The sequence below is a fragment of the Camelus ferus genome, chromosome 22 (assembly GCF_009834535.1).
Source record: "Camelus ferus isolate YT-003-E chromosome 22, BCGSAC_Cfer_1.0, whole genome shotgun sequence".
Lineage (NCBI taxonomy): Eukaryota > Metazoa > Chordata > Mammalia > Artiodactyla > Camelidae > Camelus > Camelus ferus.
The window spans coordinates 22,923,371-22,948,245 of NC_045717.1; the positions used below are offsets into that span (position 1 = coordinate 22,923,371).

Here is a 24,875-nt window from a genome sequence, read left to right on the forward strand (position 1 = left end):
TGGCTGAGAGACGGTCTAAGGGTCAGGGGCTGGTCGCGGAGGACGAGGAAGATGGAGGACATGGGAACCCTGGCTCGGAGACCCAGTGGGACTGCCACTGAAACATGGCAAGAGAGAGGAGAAGCAGGTGTCAGCAAAAATTAAAAACCAGCTAAAGCACGTCGTGGGCTGGCCATGTGCCGGGCACCGGGCTGAGCCCTCGGCTTGTAGGCACCGTAACCCCAAGACCCAGAGGGAGGTTCTGTGGCTCTGAATGTCTAATTTACAGATTAGGCGTCAAGGCTGGGAGGAGGCAGAGCTGGAGTCAAAATCTCTGGCCCCTGAGTCTTCCAGGGTGAGGGTCCCTGGTGCCCAGGGGGCCTCAGCTGGGTAAGTATGAGGGGGGTAGGGGGAGGAGCCAGAGGGCAGGCGGACTGGCTCAACCAGGTCAAGGTTAACTACGAGTTAATGAGTAATGGGTTGGGGGAGAAGGAGAAGCCCAGGCTGCTGGGGGAGGGGGGTGTGGAGGGGAGGCCTGGCTGTGAGTCCTGGAGAGAAATTCCCAGAAAGCAGTGTAGCAAGGACCACATCCAGGAGCGGGGGCAGGGAAGGGGGGTCCCTGCTGCTCCCAGGCCTGGCCGCACCTGTGTGAGGGAAGGGTGGGTATGGGGTGCCGCCAAGAGATAACCGCACCCAGGCAGGTGCGTGGGGGGTGGGGGGTGCCTGGGCTCCCCCTCCAGAAATCATGCCCATTGTTTTCCCTTTATTCTCTCTGCACCCCAGCTAGGGCTGCCAGAAAAATACAGGCTTTCCAGTTAAATTTGAATTTCAGATAAACAACAAATAACTTGGTTGGTATAAGAATGTTCCAGATTTCCCTGGTTCCCTAAATAGGACCAGCCCAGGCAGCCTCGCTTTCCCCCACTCCAAGCCAGGAAAGCCTCCTCTCTCCCTCCCCTGCTAGGCTTGTGGTGAGGGGCCACCATCCTCCTCCCAGACTTCTGGGTGCAAACGTGCATTCCCCAGGGAAAAGCCGGGAAGGATTCTGACTCTCACCGCCTTGCCTCCCAGGAGACCTCGCTCCATCCCTCTGGTCACTTCCTGGAAGTCAGGGCCAGGACCCTTCCCAGACCTCCACCACCACGGGCAGGAGCCTTCCCTCCAAGCCCAGGGCTCCGAGGCATCTGAGTTCATTTAATTTTCAAAACAGCAGAAACTATCATCAGTCCCATTGTTCAGATGGACTAACTGAGGTTCCAAGGAAGGAGCCCAGCCTCCCAGGGAAATGGAAGTAAGCTGGAATTCCTTCTCAAACCACAGAGCCCGAATGCTTAAGGCTATAATGAAACCAAGAAAAGGAGTGGGGGGTTTTCTGATGGGGGGCAGAGGAGGAAAACAAAGCACTGGGGGATGAGGGGATTGTAGCAGGTTTCAGAAGTGGCACCCCCATTCTGGAGGGTAAGCAGGTGTTTGCCTCTCCCGCCTCCTCCTCTTCCAAGGAAAGGATGTCGCAATCAAAGCAGACATAAGCCAGGTTTGTTCTGTTTCTCCACGCCTCCCCGCTGGCCTCCCCCCTGACCGGGCCATGGTGTATAGCCAGGAAAAGAGCATGGTTTACAGGAAATCAGAGTGAGTTCGCCATTAACCCCTTAAAGGAGCTTTGGAAACCAGCCCCTCAGGGATCTGGGTTTGCCTATCCACACACCATCCCCTCCTTCACCTGGACTTCACATATTCCTGCCCCAGATGTTCAGCCTCCTGGGAATTAAATTAAAATGACACTGAGGCAAAAATCCAAAGGTTTTACCAACATGCCCTCGAGGGGAGGCTGTGAGGAAATTGGCAATTTTGCGCAGGGCCAGCAAGCATGCAAATCACTATACTGTTGGAGGGGAACTGAGACATATCTAGCAAGATTACTGTTGCGCACAGACTTTGATCCCAGGTTATCTCTTCTCCTTGCAGTAAGAACTCTTTGAAGCTGCTGCTATGATAAAACCCCCCTTTACAGGAGGAAACTGAGGCTCAGATGGCTATCAGTAACTTGCCCAAAGTTTACCACCTCATAATAGTGAGAACTGGAAAATAATACAAGTTCAAGATTACCCCGTGGAGGGAGCATGGTTTGGAACAATGGAAGTCTGTCTGTCCATCAGTAGGTGGCTGGTTATTTTCACACAAGGCAGTGAAACAGTCGCCGGTAAGAACAAGGAAGTTGTGCACTGATAGGAAACAATCTCTAAGGTATCTTGTTTATGAACAAGCAAGGTGTGACCCGGGGAGAGGAGGCAGGGCAGTGTGTGGAGCTTGCTGGCACTTGGTTTTTTTTTAATTTGCAAACACTTGTAAATGCACAAGAATAGGAGCTGGAGAAGGATTACCTCTTCCCTGTGTATTTACTTTTACCTTTAAGACGTTGAGCCATATAACTTTATTACCTACTCATACACAAAAAACTAAAGTTTCATAACACTATCCTAAGACGATATTGATGTAAGACAAAAACTAGCAATGAGACCGTCCTCAATTATGATTTTGATAAACCCTCATAGTCACTCGGGCCCCTTGACAAGAATATATGAAGGGAGCTCCAGGCTCTCCTTGCCCTAGAAAACCTTCTCAACTGGATAGTGAACTCCTACACATACTTCAAAGTCCAGCTAAAATGTTCTCTCCTCCAAGAAGCCTTCCCTGACCCTCTAAGAAACAGAGTTCTTCTCCACTGAGGAAGCCACCCCATGGGGCTACGAGTGTCAGTGCTGGACTCCGTCCCCCACCCTCAACTCCAGCATGGAAGGTTCTAGAAGTGGGACTCTAGCTACCAGCATAAAGATGGACTCACAGGAAGGATTTGGTTAATAAATGCATGGCCAAAAGTGGACTGAAGACCAGGCCCAGATATTTGGGGTTGGGTGGGGCTGGGGGGGTGTCTCTGCCCTCGGTTTTCCTCTGCTATAAAATGAGTGTCACAGGGAAAGGTCCCTATTCGCCAGCTGGCCTTGACCCTGAAAAAGGCCAGGGCAGGAGGCTGCTGTGTTTCTCCTGTTGCAGGAGGACATGCCCTTGGGTTACTTACCCCAGGCCCCTGCTGGCCCTGCAGATTGAAAAATTTAGGAAACGTATTGAGAAATCTGGGGCAGCCCCAGGGAGGGGGGAGGCTGCAGGGAGAGGAGGGCTGGGCTGAGGAGGGGAAAAGGGGGGAGCCAGATAAAAGGCAGCCTCCAGCAGCCCCAACTCACTCCTCCCCGTCCTCTCCCTCAGTCCCTCTGCCCCTTTGCCCCTCTGTCCCTCCACTGCCCCTGCACCATGCGGCGCTACTCAGGTTCCAGCCTGTTCCTGCTGCTGCTGGCCAGCCTCCCCCTGGCCCTGGGGGACCCCATGTGAGTAGTCACAGCCCAGACCCCAAACAAGGCTGCTTCTGAGATGGGAGTGGGCATTTGCGGGGACAGGTCCCTGCCGGTTTAGGGGACATGTGGTGTTCAGCGATTCTGTGGATGGGGTGATTTCAAGTCTCAGAGATTTGCATTTCAGATGATCTGGGAGTTTGCAGTTTCAGGATGTAGGAGCTTTCAGTCTTTGTAGAGTTTGGACATTTGGTGTGCATTTACGTGGCTGAGGGGGTGAACTTGGTTGCGTTTATAGATCTGAGGTGCCAAAAGTTTAGATTAGGATTTGGAGTGTTCCAGGGTTTGGGTGTTTAGAAACTTGGGTTGTTTAACGATGTAGGAGTTAGGGCTTCCAGAGTACGTGGGTTCGATTTGGGTTTGGAAGTCGAGAGTCTTGGAGGAGCTGGTGGTTCTGATTTGGGGTTCAAGACTTGATGGGCTTCGAGGACCCCCAGCTGTTGGCGGGTCACTGGAGCGCCTCCAGAACCTCCAGAGCGCTGACCTCGGCTGAGGGCTGGACTCTCACGGTCCTGGGGTGATAGCTCCACGCTCGGTGCTCCGCTCCGGCAGGTACTCCATGATCACCCCCAACATCCTGCGTCTGGAGAGCGAGGAGATGGTGGTGCTGGAAGCCCATGATGTGCAAGGGGATATTCAGGTCACAGTCACGGTCCATGACTTCCCAGCCAAGAAGCAAGTGCTGTCCAGCGAGAACACCGTGCTGAACAGAGCCAACAGCTATCTGGGCCACGTAAACATCAAGGTGGGCGTGCAGGGAAGCCCGGCCCTGCTGACGCCCCGCCCCCTCTTAGAGTCCTCCCCCTGCTGAGCCCCTCCTCTCCCTGAGCCGCATCCACTCTGCCTGAGCCCCGCCCCTTCTGTCTGAGTATCCTCCCCATTCTGAGCCCCTCCCCTCTCTGAGTCTCCTCCTCCCCTTTCTGAGCCCCCACTTTTCTGAGCCCCCACCCGCTCTCTCAACCAGTGCCTTCTCTGAGCTGCCTCCACCTTCGGAGCCCCCTTTTCTCCTTCAGCACCCCCTCCGAGGCCGGCCATCTCTGAGCCCCCCCATTTCTGGGCCCCTCCTCTCAAGTCCCTCCCCCTTTAAGCCCGCTCTTCCTTCAGAGCCCCTCCCCTTTCTGAGCCCTCTTCCCTTTCTGAGCCCTCCGTCCTCTGAGCACCCTCGCCGTCTGATTTCCCCTTCCCATCCCTCTCCCTGACCCCCTACCCCCTCTCTTGCCCTTGCCCCCTCTCTGAGTACCCCTTCTCTCCCTAAATCTGGGCAAACTAAGGAGACCAGAAGTGATGGGCGGGCTCTGTTGTGAAGAGGGGCAGGTGTGGACCCCGCCCGAAGGCCAAGAGGCTGGACGGTGGGCAAGAGGCCCTGGAGCAGACCCCTCCTGATCCCCTGGTTTGTGCCCAGATCCAGGCCAAAGAGTTAAAACCAGAGGTGGGGAACAAGTTCGTGACTGTCCAGGCAGCCTTCGGGAACGTCTTGGTGGAGAAGGTGGTACTGATCAGCCTTCAGAGCGGGTACCTCTTCATCCAGACGGACAAGACCATCTACACGCCGGGATCCACGGGTAAGGGGCTGGGGGCGGCTGGAGAGGGCCGGGGGTAGGGCCAGGAGGAGGGACAGGGCTCACCCAGCTCTCCCTTTCTCTCCCACCACCTCATAGTCCTCTATCGGATCTTCACGCTTGACCACAAGCTGCTGCCGGTGGGCCAGACGGTTATCGTCAGCATTGAGGTACCAGCCAACAGGGACCCCAGACCTACCCGGGGCAGAGACTCTGGGAGAGACAAAGAGATGGGGAGAGACAGTGAAAGAAACACGGACAAAGGCACAGGCAGCAGATACCCAAAGGCAAAGAAATACGTAGAGGCACAAGCAGAGAGAGGCCCAGAGAGGGACGGGGACCCAAGGATACCGCGTGGAGCGATGCTTGAGCCTCTGGATTCTGACTCCAGGTCCACCCCTGGTCACTGTGTGACTCTGGACAGGCCACTTCATGTTTCCCAGCCTCAGTTTCATCTGAAATTGGGACAATGACAGATACTAAGTCAATGTAGTCTGTTCCACCTACTGCAGCCAGAGGGCGCCTGTGAGCACCTGAGTCAGGTCCCGCCCCTTCTCTGCCCACAGCCCTCCAGGGTTCCCACTTTCCTGGGGGTAAAAGCACACTTCCTCCTCATGGCCCACAGGGCCTCTCACGACCTGCCCCCACCCTGTCCCCTCCCTATTCTCACCTCCTCCCCCACCCAACTCTGCTCCAGCCACCCTGTTCCTGCAACAACTCAGGCAGAGTCCTGCCCCAGGACCTTTGCACGGACTCTTCCCCCTACCTAGAAAACCCCCTTCCTCCAAATAACCACACAGCTTGCTCCTTCACCTCCTTTAAGCCTTTGCTCAAATGTCGCAAAGCTCCCAATTTTACAGTGAGGCTCTCTCTGAGCTCCCTGTAAAAGTGCAAACTGCCCCGCCACACACACACACACACACTCCACTCTCTTTTCTCCCTTCCTGGCATCTCCTTTTGGCATCCTGTAAATTGGATTTCTTCATTTGTTCATTGCACCTTCCCCCAACTTCTACTGAATCCAAGTACCATACAGAAAGAGATTATCTGTTTGCACAGTGCAGGTTGTAGGGTTAATAAAAACTCAGTGGAAGAAGGGAGGGAGGGAGGAATGGGGAGAAAAAACCAGGGCGCAATTGGGAGGGAAAAGCAAGTGTAGGAGGAAGGGAGAGAGAGAAAGGGCATGTCCTCCTCATGCGATCTTTGTATTTAGTAACATCACACAAACCTAAGAGGGGCCAGGTTCTGAAGGCTGGCTTACCAGGCTGATGGGGTCTGTGCGGAACAGAGAACACACACCTCCTCAGCGCTGCCCAGCTCCCACCAGATGTCACCTTGTGCCAACAGCAGCACGTTAGCCACAGTTACCTCAATTTCCAAGAGAAGCCAGAAAATCAGATTTCTGTGTGATGTCTCCTGATGTTGAACTGTTGGCAACGAACGAAGTCATCTGTGTATCAGGTCGAGCCGCACAAGGTGGCTATGCTTGTAGTTCAGAAAGGTGATGGCAGGCAGTGGCATATAGAAATCCAATGCTCAGCACAGGGTCCTGCAAAAAAGTCTCAATTAATGCTAGTTATTATTAGTAATCTGAGAGACACTGATCATGAGTTCTTGCCCGTATTGATGTGTCCCAAGCCAATGACGGAGGAGTAGTATGTATCTCCTTTTTCTAAATGTGCACATTGCACACAGAGAGGTTGAGTAACTTGCCCAAGGTCACACAGCTTGTCAGTGGCGCAGTGGGGATCTGAACCCTACCTGACTGGCTCAGGGGCACATTCTTAACCATTTCCCTGGTGGGCATGACTCATAGAGAGCGTCCAGACCCAGAGAGGGAGGGGAGAGCCGAAGGGTGAAGTCTAGTCTCTGAAGAGCCATATTCCTTCCTGTCTCCCCACAGACCCCCGATGGCGTTCTCATCAAGCGTGACTCCCTGTCTTCCCAGAACCAGTTTGGCATCTTGCCTTTGTCCTGGAACATCCCAGAGCTGGTCACGTATGTCAGGCCCCTCAGGCGGGGGTTCAGGCTTCCCCTACCCCAGGAGAAGAGGTGAGGGGCTGCTGGGTGTGGCCAGATCACTAGTCCATCTTCCCCACAGCATGGGACAGTGGAAGATCCAAGCCCACTATGAAAATTCCCCGCAGCAGATCTTCTCAGCTGAGTTTGAAGTGAAGGAATACGGTAAGAGGAGGGAGGAGCCTTGGGGGGGGGGGAGCGTAACGCTAACCCCACACTGACCCTGCACTGACACCATCTGTCCCGCCAGTCCTGCCCAGTTTTGAAGTCCAAGTGGAACCAGCAGAGAAATTCTACTACATCGATGACCCAAACGGCCTGGAGGTCACCATCACTGCCAGGTGAGGGGCTGGGGGAGGACCAAGGGAGAGGCAAGGTGATGGGGACAGGTGCGGGACCAGGTGAGAAGTTGGTGAGGACCAGGGGAAGTGCGGGGCTCAGCCACTGCCGATGGAAGTTTGGGGGAAAGTCTCATCTTTTCAGCAGGGGAGAATCTGAGACTCTCCCCACCTCACAGGTTCTTGTATGGGAAGAATGTGGATGGAACAGCTTTCGTCATCTTTGGGATCCAGGATGGTGAACAGAGGATTTCATTGGCCAAGTCCCTTACCCGTATTTTGGTACCTACCAGAGGACCCCACTGAGTCTCCTCCACCCTGAACACCCTTCCTCTCCCCCATGGAGCACCCCCATCTGAGCCCTCCTCCTCTCTGAGCCCTCGTTTTCTCCCCCAGATCGAGGATGGTACTGGGGAGGCCACACTGAGTCAAAAGGTCTTGCTGGACGGGGTACAGGCCCCCCGAGCCGACGCCGTTGCCAACATCCTGGTGGGGAAGTCCATATACGTGTCCGTCACGGTCATCCTGCACTCGGGTGAGGCCCCGGACTGAGGGAGGGGGCCCAGCTTGAAGAGGGGGTCCAGTCTGACAGGGGAGGTCCAGTCTGGGGCACAAAACCCAGTCTGAGGGGGGAGCCTCAATCTGAGGGAGGACATTTAGAATGAAAGCGGGATCCGACTTATGGGGGAGACCCAGTCTGAGGAGAGAGATCCAGTGTGCAGGCGCGGTCCAATCTGAGCGGGGAAGCCTGGTCCTGAGTGGTGGCCCAGGAGCCTGCCCTCACGGCTGGCCCCCCTCAGGCAGTGACATGGTGGAGGCGGAGCGCACCGGGATCCCCATCGTGACCTCCCCCTACCAGATCCACTTCACCAAGACACCCAAGTTCTTCAAGCCCGCCATGCCCTTCGACCTCATGGTGAGACCCAGGGCAGGGCTGCGCCCCTCCCCCGAGCCGCTCCTGAGCCCCACCCCGCCTCTGGGTCCACCTGAACCCCCTCCACCTGCCCCTGCACCCGCAGGTGTTCGTGACAAACCCCGACGGCTCCCCGGCCCGCCACATCCCAGTGGTGACCCAGGGCTCCAACGTGCAGTCCTTGACCCAGGATGACGGTGTCGCCAAACTGAGCATCAACACACAGAACAGCCGGCAGCCCCTGACCATCACCGTGCGTCTGGGCCAGCCTCGGGGCCCCACGCCGGGGGACGGGGGGCTTTATATTGTAGAGGGCTCCTTTTATTTGTATAAAGGGATTTGCCATCCAGAGAGGGATGTGTGCATTTGCACCGAAGGGCTGTCCTCCACACAGCCGGGCCCTCCCTCCACTCAGATGTCCTCTAAGGACCTTGTGACGGCACTGGACTCACCTGGGTCATCCTGTCTCCTCCGCATCCCCTCGGGATCCTTAACCTAACCCCATCTGCTAAGTCCCTCTTGCCACGTTAAACACCATATTCCCAGTTCCCAGGGATGTGGACGTGGGGGGCCAGCATGCATCCATCTTTCCCTGCCCAGGTACGCACTAAGAAGGAGGGTATCCCAGAGGCGCGACAGGCGACCAGGACCATGCAGGCCCTTCCCTACAGCACCCAGGGCAACTCCAACAACTACCTGCACCTCTCTGTGCCCCGTGTGGAGCTAAAGCCGGGAGAGACACTCAATGTCAACTTCCACCTGCGAACGGACCCCAAAGAGCAAGCCAAAATCCGCTATTACACCTACCTGGTCTGTGGCTTCCTGGAACCCCGAGTCCCTCTTCCTCACTTTGGCGCCACCTCCAGGAGCCTTCCCCCATCCTGGATCCCCTCCATCTTTCCTCTCACCTTCCCGACCCTTATGCCGACCTGTCCTTTCAGATAATGAACAAGGGGAAGTTGTTGAAGGTGGGGCGCCAAGTGCGAGAGCCTGGCCAGGACCTGGTGGTAATGCCCCTGACCATCACTGAGGACTTCATCCCTTCCTTCCGCCTGGTGGCCTATTACACGCTGATCACCACCAGTGGCCAGAGGGAGGTGGTGGCCGATTCCGTGTGGGTGGATGTCAAGGACACGTGTGTGGGCACGGTAAGCTCCCCTGCATCTCTCTGTGCCCATGTGGGGACTCTCCGCCTGGCCATCGCTTTCCCCGTCTTGCGTCTCTGGCTCTGCCTCTCTAGAACTTTCTGGCTCCATTCCTCTCCCCTGTTTGCAGGGTGCCCACCTCCTCCTCCTTTTCCATCTTGTTCTTTCTTCCCTCTCTTTTCAGTCTCAGCGGCTCTTTTTTTCCCTTCCGGTTTTATGGAGGTGTAACGGACATGCAGTGCTGTGTGTACGTTTAAGGTATACAGCATAATGATTTGACTTGCATACATCATGAAATGATCACCACAAGTCTAGTGAACAACCCTAATCTTAAAGAGATACAAAATTAAAGAATTAGAAAAAAATTTTTCTTTGTAGTGAGAACAGAGGATTTACTCAAGGGACTTTCATATCTAACACGCAGCAGTGTTAACTATGCTTGTTATGTTGTACACGCATCCCTGCTGCTTACGTACCTTACAGCCGGAAGTCTGTGCCTTTGGACCACCTTCCTTCAGTCCCCCCCCCCCTCCAAATCTCTGGTAACCACAAATCTGATCTCTGTTTCTATGAGCCTGTTTGGAAGTATAATCGACCCACAGCACTATGTTAGCCTCTGATACACAACATGGCGACTAGTATTTCCATATGTTTCAAAATGTTCACCAGGGGCAGGGTGTAGCTCAAGTGGCAGAGCGCATGCCTAGCGTGCGTGACGTCCTGGGTTCAACCCCCAGTGCCTCCTCTAAAGATAGATCAATAAACCTAATTAACTCCCCCCTAAAAAGACGTTAGAAAACAAAACAAAATCCCTCACGTCTAAGTGTTCACCAGGGTAAGTCAGTCACCACGTGTCACCACGTGTCACCATGCATGCAGGTACTGGGCAGCTGTTGCCTGTGTTCCCCACGTTGTGCACCGCATCCCCGCGACTCATTTATTTTGTAACTGGAATCTTTATACGCAGTATCTTTTTTGCTCCTGGTTTTCTCTCTTTTCTTGACTCTCTGCCTGATGCGGGTTCTGCCTGCATCTCCCCTCCCTGTCCAGTCCGGGGCCTCCTCTGTCCTCTGCTGCCCGAGGGCGGGGCCTCCTCGCAGGGCTGACTTCTCCCTCCCACCCTTCCGACCTCCCCGCAGCTGGTGGTGAAAGGTGGTGATAAGGAGGAGAAGCAGCATCGACCTGGACAACAGATGACCCTCAAGATAGAGGGCAACCGGGGGGCCCGAGTGGGGCTGGTGGCCGTGGACAAGGGTGTGTTCGTGCTGAATAAGAAGAACAAACTGACCCAGAGGAAGGTACGGAGATGGCATTGGGTTGAGGTGGGAATGGGGCTGGGGAGAGCAAATGGGTTTAAGCAAGAGTTGAACGTAGAAGTCGGAGTGGATGTAGACACTGGGATGGGTTGAAGTTGAGTTGACGATGAGAATGTGGACAAGGGTCCAAGCTGGGGATGGTGATGTGAATGGACATAGCTCTGGGTCCACCTCCGGATGGTCCACCGTGGACGGCCTGGGGACCAGGATGACGATGGAGGTGGGGTTGGATGGATGTGTTGGCACGCTGGTGGAGGCACTGCTGGCCTGGCCTCACCCCACCCTGAGACCGGACTCCCCGTTCCACTGCACAGATCTGGGACACAGTGGAGAAGGCAGACATTGGCTGCACGCCAGGCAGTGGAAAGGACTATGCTGGCGTCTTCACAGATGCAGGGCTGGCCCTCAAAACCGACAAAGGCCTCCAGACCCCTGAAAGGGCAGGTGAGGATGCAGCCAGTGGTAGGTTCGGGGAGCGGGGTGGGCCTCCACCTACTGGATGCTGATAGCAGGTTAAGAGCAGGGGTCTGGGATCGGGAATATTCAAGTCCTGCCTCCACCACCATCTAGCAAATCACTTCTTTCTGAGCCTCAGTTTCTCCATCTGTCAAGTGGGAGCAATAACACTCCAACCTCACGGGCTGCAGTGAGGAAACCAAGGACACAGAGGAGGTGCCTAACCCATCTCGTTCCTGGTCCCCCTTCTCAGATCTTGAGTGCCCGAAACCGGCCACCCGCCGCCGCCGTTCCGTGCAGCTCATGGAGAAGAGGGCGGACAAAGGTGGGCACCCTCCGCGGGCCTTTGCCCACCTCCCCACACCCCAGAACCCGCCCAGATGGGACCCCAGCCAAAGGCGGGGGGGAGGAGATCCTGGCGGTGGGGAAGCTCTCCCTGGGGTCTGTCCTGAGTTCCTCCTGCTTCGAGGCCAGGACTGAGGGCATGCGGGGGGCGGCGGGGGGGGGCTCTGTCCTCCCACAGCGGGTCAGTACCCCAGGGAGCTGCGCAAGTGCTGTGTAGACGGCATGCGGGACAACCCCATGAGGTTCCCGTGCCGGCGCCGGGCCCAGTTCATCCTGCAAGGCGCCGCCTGCGTGAAGGCCTTCCTGGACTGCTGCGAGTACATCACCCAGCTGCGGCAGAAGCTCAGGCGCGACCAGCCCCTGGGGCTGGCCCGGAGTAAGTCTCACCCGGGAGGAGGCGGCCCCCGGCCGAGGTGCCTGCCCAAGGGGGAAGGAGGGCCTGTCTGAGGGGGAAGCAGGGAGGATGAAGCCCCTGTCGGAGGGGTAAGAAAGCCCTCAGATAGAGAGCGAGGTGGTTCAGGTCTGAGGGAAGGAGAAGGAATTAGTCTAATGGGGAAGAAGATTCCTTGCCTGCCTGGGAGGATCACCCTGGCCCATTCCCATCACTCTGAAGTTTGACAACGCCAGCGCCCAGGACATCCGTGGTCTGAGGGGGGTGACATTCCAGATGACGGGGCAGGCCGCACAAGTTGCCAGTGGCAAGACTGGCATGTGTTCCTAAGCATGCCTTTACTAAAGAAACAAATTCATGTTGCCTTCCAAAGAGAGGTGTCCAACTTCTGCCTACCAACAAGATTCACTCACTCATTCATTCATTCATTGTGTTCCAGAAACATTCACACACTTGAAACTTTCCATCTCAGACCAAGTTAAGTTTGAAGCAAAGCCAAGAGAAATTTCTCTTATCAGAAGCCCAACTAAAGCAAAACCAAAATTGTCTCCATATGATTGCAACTTATAACTACGCCTCCACTTATAAAACTGACAAGGGCCCTCACTGTCATCTTCTGAAAGGCAGAGAAGCCCTGGGTGGCCTGATCCCTCCTTTTCTGAAGCATCTTTTAATCCGTCCTAATTAGGGAAAGACTTCTCACAGGAGGGGCTTTGTTGAAACAACATTTGGATGTTGCACCCCAGGCAGCTCGGTATCTTTTGCGAGGATCACCTTGGCAAAACCCCAGTCCATTTTAACCCGTCCAAATTTCTCTTTTTAATGATTTTTATGGTGAGCTGTCATGTCTCTGGGGATGGTTCTATAAGCCATTGGAACGTTTCTTTCGTGTGTCCTGTCATTTTCACAGGGGATTGGGACTTGCGTGGATCAAATTGGGTTCCAAGGGCAGAGTCAAGTGTCAGTGACTTGACACTTGAAACATGGAAATTACATTATCAATTACAAGATAAAAAGTGATGAAAATACTCTTGCTTAAAAGCCACAGAAGACGGGGACACTTCCTCAGTGGCAGGCTGGCAGAGCAAAGCAAAAAAAAATCCTCATTTTTTTTTTCTTTAAATAGTCTTAAACTTTACAGAAAAACTGGAAATGAAATCTAAAAAACTTTTTTCCTCCTGAACCATTTGCCCCAACACCCCTAGATAGTTTGGTGGGGATTTTCTAGAAACAAAGATACAGGGAGACCTCAGAGATATTGTGGGTTCTGTTCAGACCATGGCAACACTGTGAGTCATATGAACTTTTTGGTTTCCCACTGCATAGAAAAGTCATATTTACACTATGCTATAGTCTGTTAAGTGTGCAATTGTGTGATGTCTTAAAAATGTACATACCTTATTCTAAAATACTTTATTGCTAAAAAAAAAAAAAAGTGTTAACCATCATCTTACAATGCAGGGTTGACATAAAACTTTGATTGAAAAAAAAAAAATCTCAGTATCTGCAAAGCTCAACCGAAGCACGCCTGTATTCTCCCACAAAACCTCAGTGCAGCCATCAGAATTAGGACACTAACACTGATTCATCACCACCAAGTCCTCCAACACCATTCAAACTTCACCAGGTTTTTGTTTGTTTGTTTTTTCTTGGTTTTGCTGGGTTTTCTTTTTGTTTCTGGCGCTTTATAGGAAAAGGGACCCTGTCCGGACTCTCATGCTGCATTTCTGGTTGGGTCCCTTCAGCATCCTTTGGATCTTTCCGACCCCTATCAGCTGTTCTTTCTGTGACTTTCACACCCTCGACGTCTCTGAAGTACACAGGCCAGATATTTTGTAGATTGTCCCACTCTCTGGGTCTGCCTGATGCTTCTTCATGATCCTATTCAAGTTTTGAGCTTTTGGCAGGACCATCACTGAAGAGATACCATGTCCTTCTCTGTCCTTTGTCTCAGGAGCCACGTGGTACTGATTTGATCCATTAGTGGTGTTGTGAAAACCCTGATCACTTGATTAAGGCAGTGTCTGCCAGATTTCTCCATTGTAAATTTCCTCTTTATTGCTTTCTAGTTTTGTTTTTCTTTAACATTGTAACTATCCAATCATAGCAAAATTTAAGTCAAGAGAGATTTTCCCAAAAATCAACATTCACTTAACCTTTAAGAAAACAGGTATGGACTCTTTATATGGTAACACATGATTTTTGTACACAACTGTATTTTTTTTTCTTTTCTTTTGTTTTCTTTCTTTTTTTTTTCTTTGCTTACAACCACATCTCAAAGGCAGCCATTGCCAATGTGGTCAAATCTTTCTAAATTCCTTTAGCTAGAAAGCTAGCAATCCCTCCAGCCGCCCAAAGACTCAAGATTCCCAACACGTGTGAGCAAAACAGTCTACCCTCAGTCTTTTGGCAAATTATAACTACACGTGCTGCTCTCTGCTCCAGGCGCCCAAGACTTTATTTTGCAAAGAGGAAATTTAGACAAAACTTCTGATTTACTGGGGAAATGGTTGACACATAGTTTTTTTTTTTTTTTTTTTTTTTTAGCATTGTGTCATTTCTTTAGCCAACAGGAAGTGAGACAGAGAGCTGATTAAAAGTTAGTACCCCAAAGGCACTTTGATGGATTATTCCAGAATATGTGTGGATTTGGGCAACTGTGGAATTCCATCTGCTTTGTTGTTAGGCAGACCCAGAGTCAAATTATAATCTGTTCATCATTTTTTCAGGGAAATCCAGCCAGGGTTGGACCCTACTCCAACCCAACTTCACGTACTTGCTGACAGTGTCAAGGTGGCTTGTAAAGGCCACCACCTCTTCGCAATTTCCATCAAGTCTGTGGCATCTCTGAACTCACCCCATTGCTTTCAGGGTGTACTCAACCATCAGGCTCAGTGGGCGCAGTGCTTGGAGACCGCGATGTTTCAGAGGCTCATGCAAATTGCTTTCACTCCCTTGAAAAATCAGAGAAGGGAAACATGAATATAATACAGCCTGGATTATTTTCACCTTTATACCAACACAGCTGTAAAATAGGATTGTTAATATTTTTTATGGAGGAAAGAACCCCCCACACACACACACCTCAGGGGCAAACAGACCTGGGATCCCCCAAAGCGCTGCTGTGGCCACGGGCGTGCTGCTGCTAGGAATCCTTCCAGGGGATTGCAGAGATAAACCTCTAAAAGGGAATAGCGGGGAACGTGGGTCTGTTCTAAACTGGGACTGTCCCCCCGCCCCCTTGCAGGTGACCTGGAAGATGAAATAATCCCAGAGGAGGACATCATTTCCCGAAGCCAGTTCCCCGAGAGCTGGCTGTGGACCATTGAGGAGCTTAAAGAACAGGAGAAAAATGGGTAAGGCTGGGATGCCCCTGCTCCACCCCACCCTCAGCTCCTGTCATCACCCCAGGGTGGGCCTTTAGTTTGCATGCACTTCCATCCCTCCTCTTCTGGAATCACGGTGGAACCCCACAACCCAGCCCAGTAAATCGAGAGTTGGGCTACCTACACGTGCCCATCCCAGCCCCTTCCAACCCTTCTTTTAGGACCCCTCCATGACAGCTCTCCCCCTCCACCCTGCTAGATGTCTTCTCCTAATGCCCCGCTCCCCCTCCTCCCCCATCCAGAATCTCCACGAAGCTCATGTACGTGTTTTTAAAAGACTCCATCACCACTTGGGAGATTCTGGCTGTGAGCCTATCAGACAAGAAAGGTAAGAGAAGATGGCAACCCCATCCTCAGGAGGCCGGGACCCCAGACCCCTTGGGCATTTACTCATTCCATCCCAACAGACCCTCTATTTCTTGGTGGCTCCCACTCTTCCCCCTGGAGAGGCATTAGAGTCTAGAATGTGATTAACACGGTGCTCTTTGTAAACAGATTTTATTTGTAGTGCAGTTTTCATTTCAGAGCAGAATTGAGAGGAAGGTGCAGAGATTTCCCATATACCCCCTTCCCCACCACACACACAGCCTCCCTCGCTATCAACATCCTGCACCCACAGAGTGCATTTGTTACAATCGATGAACCTACATGGATACATTGTTATCACTGCAAGTTCATAGCTGGCCTTAGGCTTCACTCCTGGGTGTTGTACATGTTGTGGGTCTGAACAAATGTATAATGACATATACCCATCGTCCAAGCATCATACAGAAAAATTGGCAACAACAAAAACTTTTCAGGGGGTGATGTCGCCATGATAGTGGGGAAAGCAATGAAGAAAAAAAAAGAGGAAGCGGGATGAAAGGAGTGATTGAAACATAGGTGGTTAGATTGTGAAACATGACAAAAAAGGTGTGTATGTCCCTACCCACATTGCCCCCCCATCTCCCTCCACCACCACTGCCCCCACCAAGGGCTGGGTGTGAAACCCTGAGGAGAAGGAGCCGTAGCCAAAGACGGATGGTTTGCAGCAGGGCTGGGGGTGAGTAAAGAGAGCGAGGCACTGACTTTGAGTGCAAAATTAAGTAGGTGCCAAAAGACTCAGTCATCAAGATAATTCATATTTTCATGCATTAGTTTTTTAAATTAAAATGAATGCAAGAGAAATTTGTGATTTACAAAATATCCAAATTTTGTTTTATTTTATTTATTTTTTATTGAGGTATAGTTGATTTACAATGTGTTCATTTTGGGTGTACAGCATAGTGATTCAGCTATACATATATTTATTGTTTTTCATTACAGGTTTTTACAAGGTATTGAATATAGTTCCCTGTACTATATAGTAGGACTTTGTTGTTTATCTCTTCTGTATATAATAGCTTGTATCTGCTAAAATAACCAAATTTTAAATAGACACCAGCGCCGTGCCAAGCCATATTGGCATTTGAGGCAAGAGGAAAAATGTGTGTCCCACATGCCTGTTTTCAAAGATTAATTTTTCTTCCCAGAGCATTAAGGTAGTTGAAAAAATACTGAAACATTAAAAGGTAGGTGTATTAAAACTCACATTAAGTGTGTTTTATTTACACCAAACCCAGAATTTAATATACTATAATTTTGTTTAGTTATAATTTATCATAAATTATACTTTATTATAATTTTACTTTCCTGGCTTCAAGATTCTCAAAATCTGCTTCTTTGCTTGTCTTGTTTTTGATAGTACCAGTGACCACAGCAGACACCCCGAGGGTGATGAGAAATAAGGATTTTGTTCAAGTCTCTGATTATTTTTTTGCCATTGAAGAATAAGAAAGAAAAATGATCAAATCTTAATAGATTTCTTAGTGCAACATTATTATGAATGTGATAGTCCAATGCTGCTTAAAAAAAAAAAAAAACCAGAAAGAGAAACTGTAAAAAATGGAAGGTTTTTATAGAAAGAAAGGTGGGACAAACAAGTCAACAGCAAGAGAAAAATCTCCTCATTGGAGGAAAGCAGCAGTTCGGGTGAGATAGTTTCTCATTGGTTGAGCTGCAGTGTTTCCATTGGCTGGGCTTGTTGCTGGGCAGAAAGAAAAATTTCCTTCCTCCTAAATCAGTTGCATTTCCTGATGGGGAGTGCAAGGTGCATCTCCTCTGGTTGGGGTCTGTAACTGATGCCTCTTCCTGTTAAGATCTGTAATTGACAGCTTCCTGTTCGCAGGTAATTGACAGGTGGTAGGGCATCAGCACTCCCTCTACAGGCCTTCCCTAAGCCAGTTTTATTTGAGATTTTCTTTTATTAATTTTTACAAGTAGATCAGTGCTGTTGATTGGAAATATAATGCCATCTGTGTATGTCATTTAAAATTTTCTGATAGCCCCATAACAAAGGAGTAGATGACGTCGATTTTAATAACCCATTTCATTTAATCCAAATATATCCAAAATATTATTTCAATTTTATAAAATTTTGCAAAACCACTACCACATAACAATGTTACAATAATAAATCTATTCATATTTAAGGATAACCTATCAGTGTCTCAAAATTTTGAATGACATATTTTGTTTTTATTTGTACTAAGCCTTCAAAATCTGCCACATATTTTATACTTACAGCACGTCTCAATTAGGATGCTAGCTTTTTTTTCTTCAATTAAGTATAGCTCTCTGTGCTACACTAGGACACTGTTGTTCATCTAGGATGCTAGATTTTCACTTTTGATCTGTATTTTAGGACTCATAAAATTTACAGTTGAGAAGGTAGACTGGCCCACCAAGTTGTTCTAAACGTACTTTAAGAAGTTTCCTAATCACTGAATCAAGCATCCTTTTTTAAATTGAGATATAATTCACATATCATGCAAGCCACCCTTTGAGGTGTACAATTCAGTGGTTTTTAGTATATTCACAATTTTTAAAGTTTCAATCTGAGTTAATAAAATGAACTAAAAGCAGGAATCCAGTTCTCACTCGAGCTAGCCACATTTCAAGTGCCCAGTGACCACTTGGGGCTACCATTTTGGAGGGCGCAGATACAGACCCTTCAGTCATGCTCGCCTTCTTTCCTCCTGTGCATCTATCTATGAGTAAAATTACAAAGAAAATAGGAATCACTAAATCGTGGCAGCATCCTGCCACCACCACCATCTGTAAGTTATCACCATTAATGATGTTTCGTCTACAGGCTTCTGCAAAGACAGGCTGGGCTTGGGATGCCTCCCGTGGTCAGGGATAAGCACCGAGACATTGGCAGGGACAGGAACCTGGACCTGAACTTGGATCCAGTCCTCTCTGCCCACGCTCTACCCCTCATACTCCGTGTTCTGTTTCCACCCGGGCAGGGATCTGCGTGGCTGAGCCCTATGAGGTTACAGTGATGCAGGATTTCTTCATCGACCTGCGCCTGCCCTACTCTGTCGTGCGCAACGAGCAGGTGGAGATCCGGGCAGTCCTCTACAACTACCGGGAGGCCGAAGATCTCAAGGTGGGTCCCTGGTGCAACAGAGGCATGAAGAGGGGCTTGCAGGGGAGGAGCCGTGGCACATTCCCCTCACCTGATACTCTCTCTGCCCGGCAGGTGAGGGTGGAATTGCTCTACAATCCAGCCTTCTGCAGCCTGGCCACCGCCAAGAAGCGCCACCAGCAGACTCTAGTCATCCCAGCCAAATCCTCGGTGGCCGTGCCTTATGTCATTGTGCCCCTGAAGATCGGCCTCCAGGAGGTGGAGGTCAAGGCCGCCGTGTACAACCGCTTCATCAGTGATGGTGTCAAGAAGACTCTGAAGGTCGTGGTGAGTCCTCAGGGTACCTGCTGCCCCTTGTCCTTCGGGGAAGGCCCCTGTTCTCCCTGTGCTATCAGCCCAGGTTGGAGACCCAGGCTGAGAACACAGCACACACCTTAGGAAATTTGAGGGTCCTAGAAATTTGGAAGCAGGTCTGGGATTTGGGTGAGACAAGTGAAGCTTTCTCCTTGGGCATGGAATTTTAGGAGGCACCCAAAAGCTCAGTAACAAAGATCAATAATACTTTTTCATTAAAATATATTTTAATGTCAAGTATGACTTTTTTTAGTTCCCTGTGCTATATAGTAGGACCTTGTTTTTTATCTCAAATATGACATTTTGCAATACATTTCAGTAGGAGTTTTCTTTTGACTTTAAAGATCTTGGGAAAACATTTCACAGAACAAATGTTATAAAGCAATAATATACAATGCAGGAACATGGGAAACTTTTCTGTTTTTACCTACGAGTCTTACCCTCGAAATATACATTAACAGTTCTGTTTCTATTGAACATTTTCCAATATAATCAGAGATAAAATCATCCATAAAAACAAGACTATTTCATCATCTTTTATTAATATTTTAAAGCAAAATGTGAGATCGCAAACAAGATAAAATATTTTAAGACAGTATTTTAAGAAATCAAAATTAATGCCAAAACCACCACAATGAACAAAATATCAAAATTTTAGAGACAGGACCTGCCAGTGTCAGTCCAAGCCACACTGGAGCCTGAAGCAAAAGAAAAATGAGTTGCCCTGTAGATGGGTCTGTGTGCATTTTTTAATAGTTAATTTTCTCCCAAAATGTTACAGTAGTTGAAAAATCATGGAAATATTGAAAACCAAATGTATTAGAACTGACAGTGATTTTACATTGAAATCTTTCATTTATACCCAAACCGAAATTTATTATAATTTTTCTTTTCTGGCTTTAATGGAAGCAAACTCATATGTTTTTCAACTACCTTAATGTTCTGGAACAAAAATTAACCATTAAAGAATTACAAAAAAGTATATATTTAGGGGCACACATTTTTCTCCTGCATTGGGTTTCAGTATGGCTGAGCTTGGGCACTGGCGGGAAGAAAACCAGCAGTGTGCTGGAGGCTGCATTGCCCAGCTCCCAGGAACCCGCATGCCCGCCACCTCCAAATTCCGTCCTCGCTGCCGCTGTTGGCTTGAAATCCAGCATGGCGGGGATATTTACACCAAGGCAACTGACAGCACTGCGGCTCAGGAGCTTATCTTCCTTGAAAGCTGGATGTTACACATTTGCCAACGCACCATTGGGGGAAACTCAGTCTGCAAAGGAAAATCTGGGAATTACTACCAGGTGAAAGGCGACTGGATTTTAAGAAGGCAAACACAGACACTGTCCACTACGGAGGTTTATTTGTAAACACATGAGAGCTCGAGTTGGGTTTTTTGTGTTTTCGGGGTTTTTTTTTTTTTTTTTTGGTTTTGTTTGATTGTTTTGGTTGGGGGTAGTAATTAGGTTTATTTATTTATTTTATTTAATTTTTAATGGAGGTACTGGGGATGGAACCCAGAATCTTGCGAACACTAAGCACATACTCTACGACTGAGCTATACCCTCCCCACTTGAGTTGGGCTTTGATCCTAATTAAAATAACCCCTATTTTAATTGAGCATTTACTATGTGCCAGGCAGTGTTGAGTACTTACGCACATTCTTTCATTTAGTTTTTCTTTATTACCTATTCTTATTTACTTATTTTATACTTTTGTTTTACTTTTAAGTTAAATCATTTGTTTTATTTTAAAATTTTTATTTTTCTCTTATTTAATCCATTGAAGGTCACTGGGTTAAAAACAGACTCTGGAGCCAGACTACCAGATTCAAACCCTAGTTCTGTCCTACTAGCTGTGTGACCTCGGGCAAGTTGCTTCACTTCTCTGTTCCCCAGTTCCTCCATCTTTAAAATGGGAGTGTTAATCGTAGTACCCACCCCATTGGGTTATTGTGAAGATTAAATGAACTAACCCCAGTAAAGAAAGGTCCTAGGCACATAAGAAAATTTCTGAAGGTCTTGTTATTTCATTATTAACTTATAATTTTATTATTCATTTGCACAACAATGGTTATAAGGTAGATGTTTACATTACCTCCCTATCAGGAAGGATGCTGAGGCACAGACAGGGTGAGTAACTGACTTCCAGTCACACAGCTAAGACCAGGTGGACGGCATCACACATATGCCACAGTGATTCCCAGAACAGTGCCCTGCTGACCGGCTCTCTGTCCTTTCATTCACATGACTCCCCCTGCCCCTCAACGCTGTCCAGCCAGAAGGAAGGAGAGTGAACAAAACTGTGGCTGTCCGCACACTGAATCCAGAAGAAAAGGGCCAAAGTGAGTCAGCTGCAGGAGAGGGGGCGAGGCCTGGGTGGTGGCGCAGGGTGGGTGGGAGGGGGCTGGTGCCATCGGTGTCTCCTATTTGCCTGGCAGATGGAGTCCAGCGAGAGGAGATCAAAGCTGCAGACCTCAGTGACCAAGTCCCAGACACGGAATCGGAGACCAGGATCCTCCTGCAAGGTGAGATGCCCCTGGCCCCAGCCCCATGGGACCCAGAACGGGGCGGGAGGGGCATGATCCGTGAGAAGGGACCCCAGTTCCATCTAACTCTGGGGGAAATATAACCACTGTGCCTCCCTCGTCCTCTTCAGCCAAAACAACCCCCACCTTGATCTGACTTATAGAAGGTTCCAGGCAGTATTTAGTACAGCAAATAGCCTTTGCTGATAAAGGTGTTTAAATGAGAAACAATATAGTTTAAGAGCAGAAATTCTGGAACTAATTGCCCCGGAAGGAGAATGACTGGGGCAAGAAGGGACGCAAGAAGGAGCTGAAAAGGCAGCTCGCAACCTGAGAGGTGTAAGGTTTGGGGAGGAGACCCTTGGTTTCCTCATCTGTGATGGGGGCGAGTAATAGTGCCAATGTCTGAGGGTTGTTGGAGGGTTAAATGAGGTACTATGTGGTGTTCTCTTAGAACAAAGCCTGGCAAATAGCATTAAGCACCGACATCAGTATTCATGGCTGTTGTTACTGGAATTAGTTTACTACTGGTGTAACAAGAAGACCCAGGGTCCTGTGTTTCCCCATGAAGCGCAAGGCCACCTTCACCCCCTAAAAACGCAGAGCCCCCTCCAGCCACCCAGGCGTGCAGCTCCTCCGTCATTCACGCGCCCCCAGCTGTCCCTGACCCCTTTGGCCCTGGCTGGCCCCGGACTTGAGTGTCATCCTCCTGCCCGGCTGCAGGGACCCCAGTGGCCCAGATGGCAGAAGACGCCATTGACGGGGAGCGGCTGAAGCACCTCATCGTGACCCCGTCGGGCTGTGGGGAGCAGAACATGATCGGCATGACGCCCACGGTCATCGCTGTGCACTACCTGGACCACACCGAGCAGTGGGAGAAGTTCGGCCTGGAGAAGCGGCAGGAGGCCTTAGAGCTCATCAAGAAGGGTGTGTGCCCCAGGCCCCCATCCCCGCCCCTCGGAGCCCGCTCCTCCCTGAGACCCCGCCCCTCTGGGGCCCCGCCCCTCTGGAGGCCCCGCCCCCTTCTGAGACTGCCCCCTCTCTCCTCTCTGAGGCCCTTCTCTGAGCTCCCTCCCCCACTGGGGGCTGCTTGCCCCTGAGACCCCCCTTTGAGCACCCTCCTGTCTCTGAATCCCCTCTTCTCTGAGAACTCCTTACCCTTCCTCTCTCTGCTCCTCCCACCTTCTCTGAGTCCCTTCCGCCTTTAAGCTCCTCTCCCCTGCAGACACCCCATCCTGCCCAGAGCCCCCCTTGCCTCTGTGGACCCCTGTCCCACCCCTCACAGCATCCTTATCCCCTTTCTAAGCCCCTTCCTCACATACGCACACCAGCCACCCCGTCCGCTCAGCCTCTGGTGACATTTCTCCCTTCCCTGCAGGGTACACCCAGCAGCTGGCCTTCAAAAAACCCAACATGGCATATGCGGCCTTCATAGCCCGGCCAGCCAGCACCTGGTGAGTCTTGCCCAACCTCAGCCTTGCTCCTCCCTGGATCCCAGCCTGGAGCGCCCTAGGCGGGCTTCACCCTCACAGCCCTGTGAGACGGGACCCCTTCACTCGCATTCAAGGCACCAGCCAGCTGAGTGACCCTTATGCAACGCTGGGTCCTGAGCTTTGGGAAGGGAAGCTAGGCTGATGAGGACAGGCCCGCCCCTCTCTGCTCATTGGTTATCTGGGATGGTAGTCTCTGGATCCCAGAGCCAATTGGCTCATGCTCTGTGTCCACCCCCAGGCTGACAGCCTTTGTGGTCAAGGTCTTTGCGCTGGCAGCCAACCTCATCGCCATCGACTCTCAGGTCCTCTGCGGGGCTGTCAAATGGCTGATCTTGGAGAAACAGAAGCCTGATGGAGTCTTCCAGGAGGATGGGCCTGTGATACACCAAGAAATGATTGTAAGAGGCAGGGATTCAGGGCAGGCTGGGGGAGAGGGGCACCTGGACTGGAAAAAGACTCCACCATCCACCCACCGCCCAATTCACTGCACGCTGGGAAAGAGATATAAGGGAGCTCAGAGTGTCACCCTTCCGCTGCAAAAACACTAGACCCGCAGGATCTGGTGCAAAATGAAAGCCCCCTGACTCCCTCCTGTCTCTAAAAATAAACACAGAACTCCCTGGAGCTGTGGTCCTCAAAGTGTGGTCCCAGGCCAGCAGCATCAGCACCATCTGCACACTTGTTAGCAATACACGTTCTCAGGCTGGACTCCAGGTGCACTAAATCAAAACTTTAGGGGCAACACCTAAGAATCGGAGTTTTAACAACCCCCCGGCCCCCCCACCACCACCACCAGATGTGCTTAAGTTGGAGAATTGCTGCCTTAGGAATTGGAACCTTTCAGGCTTCCCAGCCTCACAGCTAACCCCTTCTCTCCAAGCTCCATCTGCACTGCTAGGAGCCTTGCTCTAACCAGCCACAGGGCCTTTGCACATACTGTTCCTGTGAGCATTGACTCCTACTCACTGTTCATATTGTGGTTCCATCTTATCCCTCAGGGGCACTTTTCCCGACTTCCTTGACTGAGTCACACTCCCGCTGTCTCACTGCCACATCCACTTCTCCTGCACAGCACTCATCAGTTTATAATTATGTATCTATGGATGAGTTGGTTGGTTCATGTCTGTCTCCCCAACTAGACAAGGAGCTCCATGAGGGCTGAGGCCCATGTCTGGTTTTCATTCACCCCAGCAATAGTTGCAGAATGAATGAATGAATAAATGAATAAATGAATGAATGAATACTAAAGAGCATGGCCCTGCTGGGGAGACACTGGGGAGAGACCCAGCCCTGTCTTGACCCACTGATCATACAAGTGGGTTGATTGGCATGTGGGGACACACTGGTGACGCTATTCTTGCTTCCTGCTTCCTTCTCCCCCAGGGTGGCTTCAAGAATCCAGAGGAGAAAGATATGTCCCTCACGGCTTTTGTTGTCATTGCGCTGCAGGAGGCTAAAGACATTTGTGAGGGACAGGTCAATGTAAGTGTCCCCTGCCCACTCCCTCCCTCCTCTCCCCTCCCCTCTCCAGGACACAGCCACTTTGGAAGGTGAGGTGCTGCTTTTGGGTCATTTCCAGTCTTCCCAGTGCGATACAACCACCACAGCAGCCATAATAATACTTAACATTCATCGAGCCATTAACTAAGATGCTCATCTAAGAACATCCCATTTTTACAGCCTATAATCCTTGTAACAGCCCAAGAGATAGCCTACTCTTATTATTCCTAGTTTACAGAAGAGAAAACTGAGACACAAAGAGATCAAAGATTGGACCCTTTCTGCCTGCTTTACCGTTTTCA

General features: G+C 50.4%; 1 protein-coding gene across 1 annotated transcript in view; it reads left to right on the forward strand.

The window, feature by feature from the left end:
* Positions 1-3,285: 3,285 nt before the first annotated feature.
* C3 (complement C3) overlaps positions 3,286-24,875 on the forward strand; it is a 30,247-nt gene continuing 8,657 nt past the window's right edge. Inside the window, exons 1-27 of the mRNA XM_032465749.1 lie at positions 3,286-3,359; positions 3,936-4,128; positions 4,786-4,945; positions 5,042-5,112; positions 6,846-6,940; positions 7,044-7,126; positions 7,212-7,302; positions 7,479-7,581; positions 7,696-7,834; positions 8,100-8,215; positions 8,319-8,465; positions 8,813-9,022; positions 9,154-9,360; positions 10,497-10,655; positions 10,988-11,117; positions 11,383-11,454; positions 11,653-11,850; positions 15,113-15,221; positions 15,494-15,579; positions 18,581-18,723; positions 18,817-19,029; positions 21,331-21,397; positions 21,494-21,580; positions 22,304-22,507; positions 22,959-23,034; positions 23,312-23,471; positions 24,457-24,555. Of these exons, the coding sequence (XP_032321640.1) occupies positions 3,286-3,359; positions 3,936-4,128; positions 4,786-4,945; positions 5,042-5,112; positions 6,846-6,940; positions 7,044-7,126; positions 7,212-7,302; positions 7,479-7,581; positions 7,696-7,834; positions 8,100-8,215; positions 8,319-8,465; positions 8,813-9,022; positions 9,154-9,360; positions 10,497-10,655; positions 10,988-11,117; positions 11,383-11,454; positions 11,653-11,850; positions 15,113-15,221; positions 15,494-15,579; positions 18,581-18,723; positions 18,817-19,029; positions 21,331-21,397; positions 21,494-21,580; positions 22,304-22,507; positions 22,959-23,034; positions 23,312-23,471; positions 24,457-24,555 (3,492 nt within the window). The remainder of the gene's footprint in view (positions 3,360-3,935; positions 4,129-4,785; positions 4,946-5,041; positions 5,113-6,845; positions 6,941-7,043; positions 7,127-7,211; positions 7,303-7,478; positions 7,582-7,695; positions 7,835-8,099; positions 8,216-8,318; positions 8,466-8,812; positions 9,023-9,153; positions 9,361-10,496; positions 10,656-10,987; positions 11,118-11,382; positions 11,455-11,652; positions 11,851-15,112; positions 15,222-15,493; positions 15,580-18,580; positions 18,724-18,816; positions 19,030-21,330; positions 21,398-21,493; positions 21,581-22,303; positions 22,508-22,958; positions 23,035-23,311; positions 23,472-24,456; positions 24,556-24,875) is intronic.